This window comes from Xiphophorus hellerii, chromosome 22 (genome assembly GCF_003331165.1).
Source record: "Xiphophorus hellerii strain 12219 chromosome 22, Xiphophorus_hellerii-4.1, whole genome shotgun sequence".
In the NCBI taxonomy this organism is placed as follows: Eukaryota; Metazoa; Chordata; class Actinopteri; order Cyprinodontiformes; family Poeciliidae; genus Xiphophorus; species Xiphophorus hellerii.
Genome location: NC_045693.1, coordinates 21,742,789 through 21,758,924, shown reverse-complemented (window position 1 = coordinate 21,758,924; position 16,136 = coordinate 21,742,789). Strand labels below are relative to the sequence as shown.

Genomic DNA, 16,136 nt, shown 5'->3' with positions numbered 1-16,136 from the left:
GGAATTAATCCAGGTGGGACCCTAGAAGAAGACCCCTATCTAGCTAATCCTAATCATTGAAAGAAAAATCTGATTTAGATATTTCAAAATGTATCTTAGCTGTTGTATCATTAAGTAAAAATATGATGCCGATGGGACATTTTTACACTCACATCACAGATATTCACAATAAGTCAAAGGAAAATAGCAAGAGAATAAAACAGGAGGTGAAATATTGATTTTTCTGCAGCTAACAGAAGCACGCCTATCAGCTGTTTAGAGGGTAAACTGTTTTTAAAACAAACACAGCGGCTCCCCTTCTGTATTTATAAGCCTCAGGTAGAAATGTCTAAATATGTTTCATGAACCAAATGTCACTGAAATGAAAAACACAAAAAGGAATCCAATGACTGGACGATGAAAGATCAGTTACTTTCAAATCTGCTTTGAGTTTTGTCAGCATTTTATTTGAAGGTAGGTCAAAGCCAATTCTGGGAACCGTTTCTCATCTTCAGTTCCCATTTCTCTCTTTGTTTTGTGGGGTGATTTGGTTTAACTGTGTGTTCTGTTTGTTCCTTAAAAGCCAGATTTTCTGAGGTGGAGAAATAGGTGGTAACACCCAACCTCGGTTTAGTGTCGTGACATTGTGACCTCTGCATGCTCCAGATGGTATGACAGGAAATAGTTTTTTGTGTATTTGGTGTATTTAATTTTTCTCTTCGAAGAGAAACTTTCTCTGTATTTATTAAAGTCCTTTACTTTTTATTACATGAATAAATCAACTTAACGGGTTTAAACACTGTTGGGCGTATTAAAAAAATACATGTGATCCATTGAGTAAGCAATACATTTTTATATTTGATTTGACATATTGCATTAGACTGTGAGTGTGTGTTTGTGTTTTATTTGGTGCATGACACAGGAGCCTTTTTATGTTTAGCCATGAGATAAAGCCTTGGCTTACTGAAACGGTCACATGGGTATCAACTGCAGGCTGCTTAAAAAAAAACACAAACACAAAAGGCTATGAAAATGTTTTGTCAAAAAATCTAATACCAAATCCTCGCCAAGGCGGGATTTATTTAAAAAAAGAACAAAAACACAAAAAATAACGGAGTGGGGGAGAAAACTTTCAGCGAGATGAAACATAAAAAAGATTCATGATCTTTATTTGCTGGAAGTCTTCAAATTGAAATCCTCCTAGAAACTATAAAGCCAGTAGTGAAAACTTTAACAAAATAAAAACTAAATCAGTGATTATCTTTAAACATGTAGAGTGTATAAAAATGTTTAATAATAAAGCATCCTGAATGTTTCAATGATCAGACGTTTTATATAGACAGTGGGACCAGTAAGAACTGCGCTCAAATAATATTGTCCCAGTAGTTGTAAACACTCTACATGACTCAGTCAGATAAGATCTAACTCAAGAGGTATCTGCCCCACTTTCTATTATTAGTGCAGTGACCAGAGGTACACATGAGTGTACACGAGGTCTCTGTGGATGTATGCAGCTGCAACGACACATAACACACACACGCCTGCACACCCCCGCATGCACACACACATGCACACGCAAAGTCCAACATTCAGATACAGAAAGGACTGTGTAAAGTCACTAATAAACTCAAGTGGTAAAAAAGAAGCGTCTCCTTTCTGTTTGAGACCAACAAAATCTTTATGAAGCGTTCTCACCTGCAGCATAAGCTCGCAGTCATCCCTGCCCACGAAGATCATTTCCCGGGGGAGTCGATGACGAGTTCCCCCGCTGCTTACCAGGAACCAGGAGGTCACGCTCATCTCTGCGCCCTGCTGCTGCCTCTAGTACACACCTCCTGAGACGAAGGCGAACAGAATCCATGGGTTAATAATAAGATGGCATTGAGGAAAAATGCCATCATTTCACAGTATTTACACAAAGTGTTTAAACAAAATAGTATAAAATACTCAAATTCCTGATTTAAAACAAAAAGCAACAATTATTTATAAAGCAGTTAAAAAAGATAGTGTGGAAGCCTTATTTTAGCCAGCTGACAAGCAGTGTGAAGAAAGTACTGTGAACATTTTCCCTGGTATCTTATTAAAAGGAGTTTGGTACAACCGCACAAACTGTATAACAGACTTTTAGCAGATGATACAGGCCATGCTTAATCGAAATTCATATTATGTACTGCTTAGAAGAAGAAGAAGTCAAAATCATTTAGTAAACTTAAATGTTACAGCAATATTTTCCTATGTAAAGATGTAGGCTGTAAGAAACATCAGAAAGATTACGTTCAAATTTTATGACTATGTTGCAGATAGATAAAGTTAAAAAACAATGCTTCTAGAAAGAAAAAATTTAAAGATTCAAGATACACTGCAACAAAATGTGAACATTTTGAGAGATTTATATGACGGATAAATTTCCATGCATTTTAGTGCAAACCTCTGGTCCAGGTGATAGACCACAGCTGAGAGACCACTGGCCGTGCAGCAAAGCTAGGCCATCCTGAAAAAGATAAGCAAAAACAAAATTGTCAGACATCTATTCCCATAGGAAGGAACATGCATTACACTAGATTTTTTATTATTTTATTTTTGTTGTCTTTGTCTCCGGCTTCATTTTCTCAGCTGGTTGCTGGAAGTAGGTTAAGTGGGAGGTCTGGGTAGATCCTTTCTTTTTCTCTGCCTGCTCTGATGACTGCCAGATGTTTGAGGAGGAAGTGATGTAGGAATGCTAGCAGGCCTACCCATCAGCGAGTTTATTTTCCCTCCTCTCCAGACGGGCTGGAAAGGAGGTCAGAGCCAGCCTTGGTTACTTTCTAACTGTCCAGGCCTGAAACGACTAAATTAAACAGAACTAACTCCTGCCAAAGTGACATGAACTGTTTACAAACTAACTTCAAGTGTGGCTTAGAGTAACTGTTGCTGTCTCACTGAGCAATTGGGTGTAAAATATACCAGTACTGGCATCCTGTCATAACTGCAGTTTCCATGCTGTCAGAGGACAGCAGAAGTAGTACTGTCTGAGCAAAATGGAGAATGTGTTATGAAACTTTCTGCATTTAGCCTTTATGTTGAACTTTTAAGCGGTTTAGACAAAAATGAATTTTAAAATGATCATTTCAGAGCTCTTTATCATCCTTTCTAGTGACGCTAAAATAACAGGAACTCTGTTATGAGTATAAAGTGCCAAGAAAAAGCCCATCAGAGGAAGAATTAAAGATTATTGAGCTAAGCTCTTGATCTCTTGACCTCTTAAGTACTTAGTATACTAGCTCAGTAATCCCCTGAGGAAAATTTTAATCAGCTACACACTTCACTTCCTTGCATGACAAGGTTAAAAAAAAATTACAACTGAATCAACAGCTGTCTCAAATGTAAAATGGATCAGCTTTTTAGCCCAGTTACCTGTTGTCCTGCAAATTTACTCAACAGGAACTCTATCGGGCATTTAATACCACCTGACAAAAATGGAAAACAACATCTAAATATCCTGACAATACTTAGGGTTAATATCTAGACATACACTAATAACGCTTTGATTTTTTTCTAAAGACTCTAACCTATAAAGGGAAAAAAATGCTACACCATCTCAGATGGAAGTATGAAGAAAATTAAGAAATGACAAGGTTCTTCTCATTCATGAATCAAAGCTTATGTCCCTAACCCTTACCTGAGTGTTCTTAAACTTAAAAAGTCTGCATAAAAATGTGCACTGTTCTTTGATTCATAAATCGACAATACATACTGGGGGATGTTGGCTTTTAAACACTTATTGAACAGAAAAAAAAGAAATCACTTTCACTATTACCGATCACCGGTGAGAGCCGATAAATGGAACATCGGCAGATACCGTTATCCAGAAAAATCCCATAGTAAATAGGAACCAATTGTTGGCATTAAAGTAAACGGAGATTTAAAAGATACAATGAAATAATGCTCTACAATCAAAGCCAGATGGCTGAAAGAAGGTTACTATGTTTATTTGCACACTTTCACTCATTCAGTTGTCTGTGAATAGAGATGCACCAAGCAATTATTAATGTCTGCATCAGTCAAGATACTGAAAAAAAATAATAATTACTGCGTATCAGTGACAATGTTCCTGATCCATAAGGGTATATCTATTCAATTTAATTCTATGGTTTGGGATCTAAGGGACATCATACTTTATGATTTATTTTACATTATATTTAGAATTGCTAATTGCACTTTCTGAACCATTTTAAAGAAGGTTTGCTACTGTTTATTTTTACATGTTAGACCAAGGTAGTCAACCGATAGTTTTAGTTTCTTTATTATTTATTTTGCATTGGCTGTTATACCCCTAATTGCACTGACTGAACAAAGTTGGGTTGTTTTTAGTGTTTGACCAAGTTTGTGAAGCTATTGGTCAATTTAAGAGTGCTGTACAAACACAGAATTATATTTGGAACTCAGTACATTTATATCTGTGTTTTAAAAAAAGATACATTTTAGGTCAATTCAGCACTATATTTTTCTGTATCGGATCGATATCGGCCGATACTATACCTCAGATATCTGTATCGGTATCACAAGCAAAAAAAAGTGGATCAGTGCATCCTTTTATGTAATTTCTTGTAGCATAATATAAAGAGTCAAGGTGTAGAAAGAAAGGAGTACCACTCTAATACGAGCCCAATAAATCATGGTTACAGTGCGTATTATCTGTTTATTAACAGATTAAATGAATAATGTTCACAAACAAACAGAAACACTGCAGTTGCTTTGGAGCAAAACAATTCTATTCTTCTATATCAGAAATAGAAGAAGCTTTGCCGGAACAACACATCAGGCTCAACAGCACTGGCATTACACCACAGCTATGTGTGGTTTCCCTCCCAAATGTAAGCAAACCATCAGAGAGCCTACTGACTAAATAACTGCAGCATACTCACATGGAGAATGCAAAGTTAACAGTCTGCGGCGGAGGAGCTGCAATATGGTGCATGCCAGCCTTCTGGTGCCATTCAAACAACCTCTGACTATCACACATGAAAGATGTGGCACACTTGGAGAAAGGCAGAGGTTGGTGTGATGAAGGGAACACAGCTATGGGGAAATCTACTTTAAAAATGCCTCTTTCTGTTCTTAAAGTGTAGCTCATTTTAAAACAGCTAATCCCTAAAACATGAATACAAAATAAAATGGAAAATTATTAGTTATTAGTTTTTCCCTGGGCAATATTTTAATTTATACAGAAGAAATGTTTTAAAATGACAAAAATGCCATTGGGCCTCTGTGAATAACATATTAATGTTGCTTTGCTTTCATTCTACAATTGCTTAAATTGTGATGCAAAACTAAACGTTGACCCCAAATCAGTATATTAAGACAACTGAAAATAAAAAATGCAATACTCGCCACAAAAAAGATGTTTAAAATGCCTTAAAATAAATTCATCTTTATTACTGTGGCAATATTGCACTGAACTATGTACAAAACCACAACGCTAAATTGGGTTTTTAATTCCTCCTAATTGTTTTATTAACCCCACCTTTGTGTGGCTATGGCCCTACGCTTTGATTTCTTATTGTGCTACCATTGGTTGTTGGTTGGGGGCCACCAAACTTTATTTACAATTTACTAAGATGTCAAGATTTGTGATGACATAAATTCAAGAATCAACAACGTTCCAAGCACATTTGGTTGAGGAAAAGCCCATATCAGCATCACATCTTCCACAGTCTTTTTTTTGCTTTACACTAAACGTACCTGAAAAACTGAAATCAGCATCAAACCTCACCAAAGCGTCTGGTCCCAGTTAAAGTCAGAGTAGCTTTTTACAAACTTGCTTTTTCTTAGCATTCCTCCCAGACTGATTGGAATGTAGATGAGGCCTAATTATTATAAATTATTATGTTTCACCAATCCAAAAAATATAAATGAAACATAAATGTAAAAAGTTTCAGTTGAATTATTAGGGTTGTCAAATATGATTATGAAAGAAACTATTTCTTAACTTTGTACTAGACTGACATATTTAAATGAAAAAAAAGCATATTTTTCTGTGTGAGATTATGCTGCTAAGCATCTTTATCATGAGCATCAATAGATGTGAAGGGCTCTATATACAGAAAAAAAGAAGCGAAAAACATGCAACTCATCACGCTGCTTCAGCAGGATTCTTGCTGGCGATAATAAACAGAAACAGTGACTTCATGTTATTGGGAGGAATTTACCAGCCCCCAGAACTGCACTAATACTATCTCCCCACACACTCAAACACTCACTGATGAGGAATGAAAGAGCAGGATTATTCCAAGATGACTGAATTCTTTGTGCTGAAGAGATAGCAGCAGAGAGACAGGAAGAATGTAAAACACTTCTAGTTGAGGACACTCATCTTTTGATCCACTGCCTGTGACCAGAAACTGTTCTTAAATACAGCTAAACATTTATTTTAAAAAAGGCAACAACTACAGAAAGATTGTGTTTTCATAACTAAATTGGATGTCGAGTAGAAATATAATTTAAAATATAAGAGGGCATAAGAATCTTGACCACTTATTAAGTAAGAGGGTGAGAAGAGAAGGAGGGGTTATCAAGCAGAGGGGAATAATCCTTTATCAACCCTGACTGATCACACTTCCAGCTGTATTTCCGTTGTTTAGTGTCAAGTTATATAAACACCCATCTGTTCTTTTGTTGTTTTTTTTTACTTTTTGAATCTCTTCCCTCCATTCTAAAGCAGCCAATCACAACCACTAACTGGGAAACAGGAAGTGATGTCCATATTTACAGTCATCAACTGCAACACTGCTTTCCACGTAGCATCTGGCGGGCGTTGGGATCCCACCATGATGCAACAGCTGGGTAACGGTCACAGGCACTCATCTGCTGTTTCCTATTAACCGTCCAGTTGCCGCAGCAAGACTCAAACGAGAGTCACATCACAGACCAGGACGAACGGACACACAGATGATTAGCAGAGCGCAGAGAGAGAGAAAGACAGTGGACGGATCATGGCTCATTCTCTCGTCACACTCATTTCAACTTGGTCTTATGATGAGAGCCATGCTTAGCCTCAGTCAGGGTGGGGCTGGCTGTCTGCATGGAAACATCTCACTGTAATGACAATAAGCCCACTTGATAAATTCAAAATTTAAAATACGTATTCGCGGGGATAATTACTGTAATCTGTTACAGTACACATATCACAACTCATTGAGTTGTGATATGTGACAACATATTTGTGACAACATATTTGAGCTTGGTGATATCTACCAAACTCAAAAAATAGACCTTTGTGGGAATCAAACTGAAAATACTTTTGTTTAAATTAATTATATTTTTGTGTCTAATATTTTTGTGTCTAATGGGCTCTTCAAATGGAACTTACTATACATGCCAAAAGGAAATTATTTCTGTTTTTACTACTGCAGTAGTTACTGTACCTACTGAAGTAGAAAATGTTGTGGTCAACACAAAGCTTCTGGACACTGGGAACATTTAATGGTAAAATAAACTTGGCTTCTTGAAATGTACATCTCTATATATTTGATATTTGTTGACAGAACAACAAGAAAATACTTTGTACTTAATATTTCCCGCTTAAAAAGACAATGCATTTAAATTTTTGATTAAAAAAGAGAACATTTTTTTACAAATTGCCCATCTGAATTGGCTTCATTTACTAAAGAAACAAACGATTTGGACGTCTAAGGCTAAGCAATCTAAGCTTTAAATAATGAAATGAGGGGATGGATATGGAAAAATGGAAAATGTTTCCATATCCTAAATGTCATTTCTATATTTATCCAGAATATAAAATGATTAAATCAAATTCAATAGTTTTCCAGACTTTTCAAGAATGTGTGGAAGTCATTTTGCTGACCGATACCAACTTCTGTCTTTCATTGAGATCAGACCTGCCAATTCACATCTTGTCCTAAAGGACTATAAGACATACTTTGTGTCCATTTTGTTGGTGTGTTGCAGGTGCTTTGATTGAGGTGACCACATAAAGTTATTACTATTCAATTCAATTTAATTTCAATTCAGTGACAGTAGACAATCCTTATTAGCTTATTTATGTTGATACTTTAAAGAGTATGTCCTTAATTTGATCTGATATCTACTAAGCTCAAAAGCAAAAAGTGCAAAATATGTTTGTTGATGAGTTTATGAGCTAATAATAGTGAAAGTTTCTGGTTATGATGCAGTTCGTGAACTGGGAAAAACTGATTCTTTTTTGTGTGCTGCCACTGATTCTTTTTTGTGTGAAATCTGCCAAATGATTGGTGCTTCACTACTGAAAAGTGAAACAGCTCCCCCTCAGTCTGCCCTTTTCCCTCAGCGTCACTGATGTTAGGCCAGTCAGACAAGCATTTTCAGAATGAAATCGATAAGTAATAGGCAAGGGACCAATCCTGTGACCTTACAAGAACATCTACACACCCTTAGGGTTTCAAAGTACAATCAAGAGAACAGATTTACAGTAAGACAGTGAACTCTGGGCAGGGAGACAGACAGACAAAGGCTTCTCCAGTCCCCCACGGCTCTTCTACAGATTTACAGACATGAAAGTGTACAGCACCTATTGTTCCTCTTTGAATGAGACAAAGAAATACTGGCCAGAGCTTTTCAGTGATCTGAACCAGGTACTTACCAGGCTACATTTTTTCAATTCAGTGTGCTGGTCGTTCCCAGTATTGATGCATCAATGTCTTATGAAGTAATATTTTATTCACCTATTAAGTTTTTTATGTTGCGGGTTAAAAAAACAATTTCACAGAGGCAACAGGAAATACAGACCTATAATATACATGACAATAAAGTGATTCTTTCATGCTCTTTCTGATACTCCACTTTCAGGAAGTTCTCACAACATCGCTCCTCTATTAACTCTTTAACAATGTCTTTACCAGCGCTGCACTGAGAAGTAGCTCATATAATGAGCTCAGCAGATGTGCAGTTACACCAGGTGTTTGCTAATTGCTGCGGGCTAGTCTGAAGGAAATGAGTTGGGAGTCGGGAAGGAGAGGTGCTTTGTGAGGCGGAAGCTATGGGAGATTAAAGGATTTCTCAAACATGCATGAAAGAATCAAAGCAAAACTCCAGGTGTATTTTTGATGAGGGAATAACATATCATAATGTAAAGCTCAAAAGAGTCGATTTTACATAATACTCCCCCTTTAACATATGTAAGAAAAGTGTTAAGAAACTCTGAATCTGCAAGTTACGAAGGTCTTTCTTAAAGTGATAACAAAGAAGGCAATAGGTGTTATTTATCACCTCATGATCCCAGACATTATGACTCCACAACTGCAGAGTAAGAGACAGTAATAGCGAACTATCCATACAGTTGCTGCGCTGATAAAGAGAGCGAGAAAGAGGTGGTTTTTAGTTGTACTTTAACGGTTTATCCCTTTGATGAGGAGCACAGCACGAAATTCATAATATCTACATGTCCAAGTTTGATTGAGTTAACTGAATTATTCTACAGCGGCAGCGCGGCTATGCATCACATGTAGAAGAATAGTCTTTTTGCCCTCTATCGTTGTCCGCATGCGTGAAATTTCCTTATGTAAACAATAACATGCAGGGGGTCTATATTTGTAAATCTGATTATGATTAAGTCAGTGCCTCACCAGCTATGAACCTCACCGCACGTCACTGGTGTGAAAATATAACAACAAATAATAAGAGGCTGTCAGATGAGGAAGAGACCACCTTCCTACTCGGTTGAAGTCGCTCATGTTGCAAGTGATATGATTTTCTAAATCTGGATGGAGGTCAAATGTCACCACTAAAACATAACACTTCAAAACAAAACCAAGAGTATGAAGATAATTATTGATTCTACAGAACCTTTAATTCAGAATTCATCCTTATTTCTGCAGCCACACCACAACTATGCACCAACATTTATCTCCTGCGACTGGACTGAACTACTACGGAGAGAGCTAATAAATCATTATGCTGTCAGGATAAAACCAGGAGTCTCTTAACCCTTGGCTACACAAGGGTATATATAGCTTTATGTGTGTTAGCGTGGCTATTAAATCCAGCATGTTAGTAAAAAAAAGAAAAAAAAGTCTAATGCAGCAAAACAGAGCATATGGTGCAGAAAAGCAGTATCACATGAACAGTTGGCAAGTGAAAACAAATCAGCAAACACCTCCATTTAGCCAGCATCAGTCCTGCCTGCTCCATTGTTATACCAAACACAATCCAGCAACCCCCTTCTGACTCTCCCACTGCCTTAAGACATAAACCCGCCACATGCTCTGAGATCCATGTGTTCAAACTGCCCTGCAGACCAACATACGCCAGTTTACAGTTCATGGATCCTGAGGATCGTACAGGAATATGATCCAAAATGTAATACACATTCAGGCAAAATGAAAGTAAAAACAAAAAGTAATTTTCTTCTAAACATTTTTAGTGGAACAGCCACCCGTATAAACAGGCGCTCGTGATGATGAAGCGCTCATAAAAACTATGTTATTAATATTCCATGAGAATAATGAGGCACATGTCCTGCAGCAAAGTCTTTTTCTCTTCATGTGATTCTTTCTCTGAAGGGTGTGTGCTTAATGATTCTCAGAAAAACATACTGAAGGACACGATTTCTTTCCTAAAACCACACAAAGCGTAAAGAATATTTGGGATAAAACAACACCTTCAAATTACTAAAGTGATAAGCAATAGTTATTTTTAACCCCTGAACAATCTCTTTGTTGTGGCTGCCCATTTTGACACAAAAAATGTAGACAAATCCAGTTTCTTTTTTTAATACCAGTGCCACAATTAGTAACACTGCTAACATTATAGGTAATCAAAACATTGTTTTTCTTCATATTTTGTTTTTTCAGCAGCTTACAGTATTGGTTAATTAGTTATCCATGATGTCTTTGTTAGATTAAAATATATGTAAATAGGACATGACACAAATGCCAATTTCTCTAAACCACTCTTCAACATGGGCAAGACAAGAGAACAAGTCATTAAAGTCAAGCAGAGGTAGATGTTTCAATCTTTCTAGGTCAGAAAATGGCTTCGGTAAGATTGCTACTCACCGAACTTGTCCAAGAATTTGCTGTTAGAGAGCCTGAACACATGATCCCCCCAAAACATTTAACTCTAGCAGTTTTTTAACTTTCATTTTTGTAAATGATTAAAGTGTCATATTTAACTATTATCCTATATCCTGTATCCTATACTTTATAAATATGACATGAAATGCTTCAAGATTAAAAATTGAACATCAGACTCTGCTGTATTTGTGAAGTTTGCGCACACAAACAGGGAACCTGGTTCCGCTTTTTGTGTAATTCAAGTGAAGCAGATGTGCGTTGATCATCATAAGAGAGGAAATAACTACAAGTTAATCTACAATAAGAGAAATAATTACAATTTTGAAACCAAGTGGAACAGTAACAGATATAGGTGGATTTTTATCTTGACACCACATAGTGCAGAGGGTGGAAACTGTTGGAGAATGTCAGCAAATATGGCTACAACAAGTGGTGGATTAAATAACATTTTTACACACATCCTTATGAGCGTTTCCAATGTGTGTGGTAAAAAAAATTAACTTTGATGTGCATTCAGAAGGCTCTTTCTTAACTCATTGTTAATAAACTGTTGGTTTGCATTACATTTGTATTGTATATAAAATCAAATTTAAACATACTATGAATAGGATTGTGACGCTACATTAGATGATTTGCTGTGCTGGGTGCTCTTGTGGCTCTGCAGTGCTCCTGCTGAGTTGATAATGACTGACCCGTGGCGTTTTTACAGAAACATTAGTCTTTGACTGCCTCAGCCAAAAGTTGATTATGGCTCCTACATTTTTACCACCCAGAGCAATAGCCTTGGCACCGGATAAAAATAGTCAACTCTCTCATACTGAAATCCACACTGCCACTTAGGAGGAAGGAGAAGAAAAAATAAAAAATAAAACAGAAATGTTAGCATAACAAGACAATCAGGGGTTGGCAGAGAGGAAGATGGGAATAGAATCTGCAGAAATGAAGATCGATATCTGCTGTGGAAAGCACAGCAGATAATAAAGGGAACTCAGAGGGGAGTAGAGACTGTTACACCCTGAAACAGATGTGAAGAGTAGTTCGCTTTTATTCTTTTTTTCCCCCTCTCCATTTCTAAATAATTAAATCTCGAAAAAGAAAACTCTGACACACCCCAGACGTTCAATAACAAGGGAGAATCTGGTCATCATGTATATGAAGAACTATAAACTCTCTTCTTGTTTTCTTATTTACTCGTTACTACTTTATAACTTAAGGCTTGTCTACTGACCAGTCTTTATTCTCTTGAGTGTGTCTGCACACATCCAGCAGCACCAACAGGCTACCTGACTCCCATAACCTTATTAATGTTTCCACTCTGGCAGATTACAGAAATGAGATTTACTGATATTTTTAGCCAAGGACTCTGCTAGAACGTGTTTAAAAAACGCCTTGAAACAAATGGAACAGAGTCACATATTAAGTTCCAAGCTAAGTTGTTTTCAGTCACAAGTAATGCTTCCCTTGCCACTGAAGCAAAATGAATTCACTTCCTAAACTTCCTACTATACACAATAGCCATGGGCAGGCCGGACGACAGTCCCCAAAGACGTTCTAACTACACTCCGGAGAAGAGATGCACTATACTGTACATGAAAACTCAGCTCTGTGGTCAACAGATCTAAGCAAGTTAGGACAAGTAAAAAGACACATTTGTTCAACAATCTTATGCCGCACATCGTCATCGTCATCATGAGATTTCCAGTTTTCAGGGAAAATAAGCGAGAGACATGAAGCTTTACAGAGGGAAAATAATTGACATTTGTTCTGTATGTTAGCTGGGATTCAGTAACCGGGTAATGGCCACATAGGCTGAGGTCTAGCTGCTTCCTCTATGAGACCGCAACTACAGTCCTGTGACACTGACACAGTTTTCCTTTGAAATGCAGAGGCCTGTGGAGCAAACCGGCCGGCCAGCAGCCACATTTACACAGAGGGTTTTCAGGAGGAGGGAAAAGGCAGAGCAAAAGAGAATATTGAAAGGAGAGAGCAGCTGAAGCAGCCTGCATGGTAGCATATGCACCAGGAAGGTTTTGAAAAGTTGTAGTTTCAAAACAATTAAAATTTTCTGTCGTACCATGCTTATAGTTCAAGTGACGAGAGATCTCACTGGATCAGGGTTCCTACAAGTTTCAGTAAATTATTTTTAAACCTTTTACACCTTTTTAAGAGTTTTTTTTAAACACATGCATGAACTACCACAAAATAACAACATTTAATGGCTTTAAAAACTATATTTAACTTATAAATTTGAGCAAGTTCCCTACAACTATAAACTTACTTGTGGAGAAACCAGTCTATTTGTGCAATCTTTTTAGCATGTGTAAAATATTCAAATAAAAATGCCTCATGTGAGGATGATATACATAGGGTAGCTCTGTAATGGTCATATTTGACACACTATTGGCTGGCGTTTGCAAAGCAACCAATCCAGGAGAGGAATTAATTTCCTTGCTGCTGATTGGTTGTACCCAACACCAAGACAAACACTGTGAATGTTAGTTTCTACTGTTTCCACTGTGCATATCAGGTAAATTTGATGTTGGTTCTAAAACAAAGCAAAACAGGAAGTTCTAGACATTTTTATCTTTTTTATGTTAGTTCATATTTCACCTAAATTAAAACATAATAATAAATAAGTGCTAAATCACAAAAAAAACAACTGGGACAGCAAAAAATGTAAATTTAAGTACCATTCTTCAGACTACCTATGTCTGAGATATTTGGTGACATTTGCTGTCTAATGCAACTTGTAAGATTTTAAAATGTAAAGAGATTAAATAAATATCCACAAAGTTTGAAAATGCCAAGACTTAACTTTTTCCAAAAAAATAAAAACTTTGTTGTGGAAATGGAAATAATGAACACAATTTTTTTTTCCACTAGCTGGGTAGACTACACACTATCCAGGTCCTATCTTTGCTACAAAGTCTAAGAGGAATTACATTTCTTATTTAATTACTGTGAATCACATTGTCATCATGACATTCACCAATATCACTGCATTTCGCATGTCTACCTAAAATGTGTCACTCAATTAATATGTTGTAGTAGTTTAGCAGCTCTATGAAAAGGATTGGCTTTCTTTTTTTTAAGCAATAGCTTTTAGATCATGTTACAGATTTTTGTTTGAATTCTAGTTTGATATCCTGAAACAGTGGTATTTTTATCCTGCTGGAGAATCTGATAGCGGCCTCTACTTCATCCGCACCTCCAATGGCTCACAACCAAAACAACTGAACTCTTGAAGCAGAGCGGTGAGGAGTATTCAAACTCTCTGATATGAATACAGCTCCGAACACAATATGCAAACAGCTAACTTTAATGGCTGGCATTTAACTGATTTTGTTTTTTTTACACACGTTTTATTATTTGCATTAAATTCACAACAATGTGAAAGAAACTAACTAAGAAGCAAAAAGGACAGCATTACAGTTGAATAACCAATTATTATAATTAATTACCAGAGTAGTTTGTTTTTATTTATTTTTGGAGATGTGATGATGGCTGCAAAAAAAAAAAAAAACCACACACACACAAAAAAACAACTAACTGAACACAAAGAGAGGGATGTATGTAGGCCATTAACATCTGCCCCACGAAAACAAAGCCACTACATTAGAGGAGGAGGAGGGGGTCCGACATCGGGACACATTCTGCGATTTAGTTCGTTCATATTGAACGAACTAATAAGATTTCCCCTCGTAATGCACATTGAAAGCATACAGACTCGAAAACAGCTATTTGGTTCCAAAAACATAAACAAAGCGATTCAATGTGAACGACCTTCATTGATGTGCATCTTGTCTCGGCGACCCTCCCAGCGCCTTCTGAAGGATGCAACTCGGGAAAACAGTGGTTGAAGATTATAATATTCATCAGAATAAAAGAAACGACCGAAAATAAATGTGTTTTTTTTTTAAGAAGGGGGAGACTGGGTCTCTTAACAAAGGTGGATCAGGGAGCCATCCAGCCAGTTAGCCGACAGGGAGTCAGACCAGCAGCATGTTTAAAAGATATTTCTCAAGCTTCCTAATTATATTCGAGCACCCATTTCCATAAAGCTTTAAAGTAAGTAAGTTTACAGCGTGTCAACTCCGGGAATTTTCAATTGACACCGAGAATCCTCTGAAAACCGGAGATGTGCAGAAGAAAAGCTGAAAATCGACTCTTTCTCCCTTTTTTTTTCTCTCGGTCGTAAACTACACGTGAGTGACGGTAAACTTTAACGCTAAAAGCCATTTTAAAGCTGCTTATTGTGCTGTTTTCTCAGTAAAAGTCAAGTCAACGCTTCACTTACCCTTTTCTTTTAGCTGCGAGTCGCTGTTGAAGGTGTGTATAGAGCCCAGCCCTGAGCGCGCTGGCCTTCTCTTCCTCCGTTGCTCAGCAATAAGCTACTCCCCTGAAAATAACGGCGGGCGCATCAAAATGCAGGAAAAACTAAATACTGTTTCCGGTCCTTACTTTCAAAATAAAAGGAAATAAAACAGAGAATTATTCCTGTGCACAATGGCCCTCTTTCTTTTACCTGTTTTTTTAAATCTGGTTTTGCCATTGCACCCAAAAATGAGGAAATACAATTTTATTCTTTTCACAAATAGAAAAAAAACTTAAAAATTTAGCTCAACTGAATTTTAAAGAATATGTTTCGTGTATAATAATCTACTTTGGGTTTAATTTGTGTAAGTATTTTATATTTTGAGGCAGGGATAGCTAGACGCAGTCCAGATTCTTGAAGAAAGAGTAATCCTTAAATTAAACGCTGAATTGGAACTTGTAAGCAAGATATCAACTTCAGTCTGATTTATCCAGCACTATGCTCCTGACACTGTCCATAAAAAGATGATGGGAGGGGACTCCATCTTCATCGAATAAACATGCAAACAAGCATCAGAAAAGTTGATTAAGGATTTTTAACATGTAATTTGTCATTTCATCATTCCAATGACATTGGTGTACATGTATCTTATCTGAAATCTCTTTTAACCCTAAGTTTTTACATTGTTTTGCACTTCAAATACATTTTTGGCTTTGATAAGGCAGAATGTAAATGTACAGTATCAATAAAGTGATTCAACCTAAACTACTATAAATATAATGTATATATTATAT

General features: G+C 36.8%; 1 protein-coding gene across 7 annotated transcripts in view; it reads right to left on the bottom strand.

Annotated features, from left to right (window-relative positions):
* The window catches only part of cep170aa (centrosomal protein 170Aa), a 43,535-nt gene extending 28,081 nt beyond the window's left edge, over window positions 1-15,454 (bottom strand). For all 7 annotated transcript variants that reach the window (XM_032553744.1, XM_032553748.1, XM_032553746.1 and 4 more), the window contains exons 1-3: window positions 15,325-15,454; window positions 2,408-2,470; window positions 1,675-1,814 (exon numbers count right to left, since the gene is read on the bottom strand). In XM_032553744.1, coding sequence (XP_032409635.1) covers window positions 1,675-1,779 — 105 coding nt within the window. In that variant the 5' untranslated portion in view covers window positions 1,780-1,814; window positions 2,408-2,470; window positions 15,325-15,454. The remainder of the gene's footprint in view (window positions 1-1,674; window positions 1,815-2,407; window positions 2,471-15,324) is intronic.
* Between the last annotated feature and the right edge of the window lie 682 nt (window positions 15,455-16,136).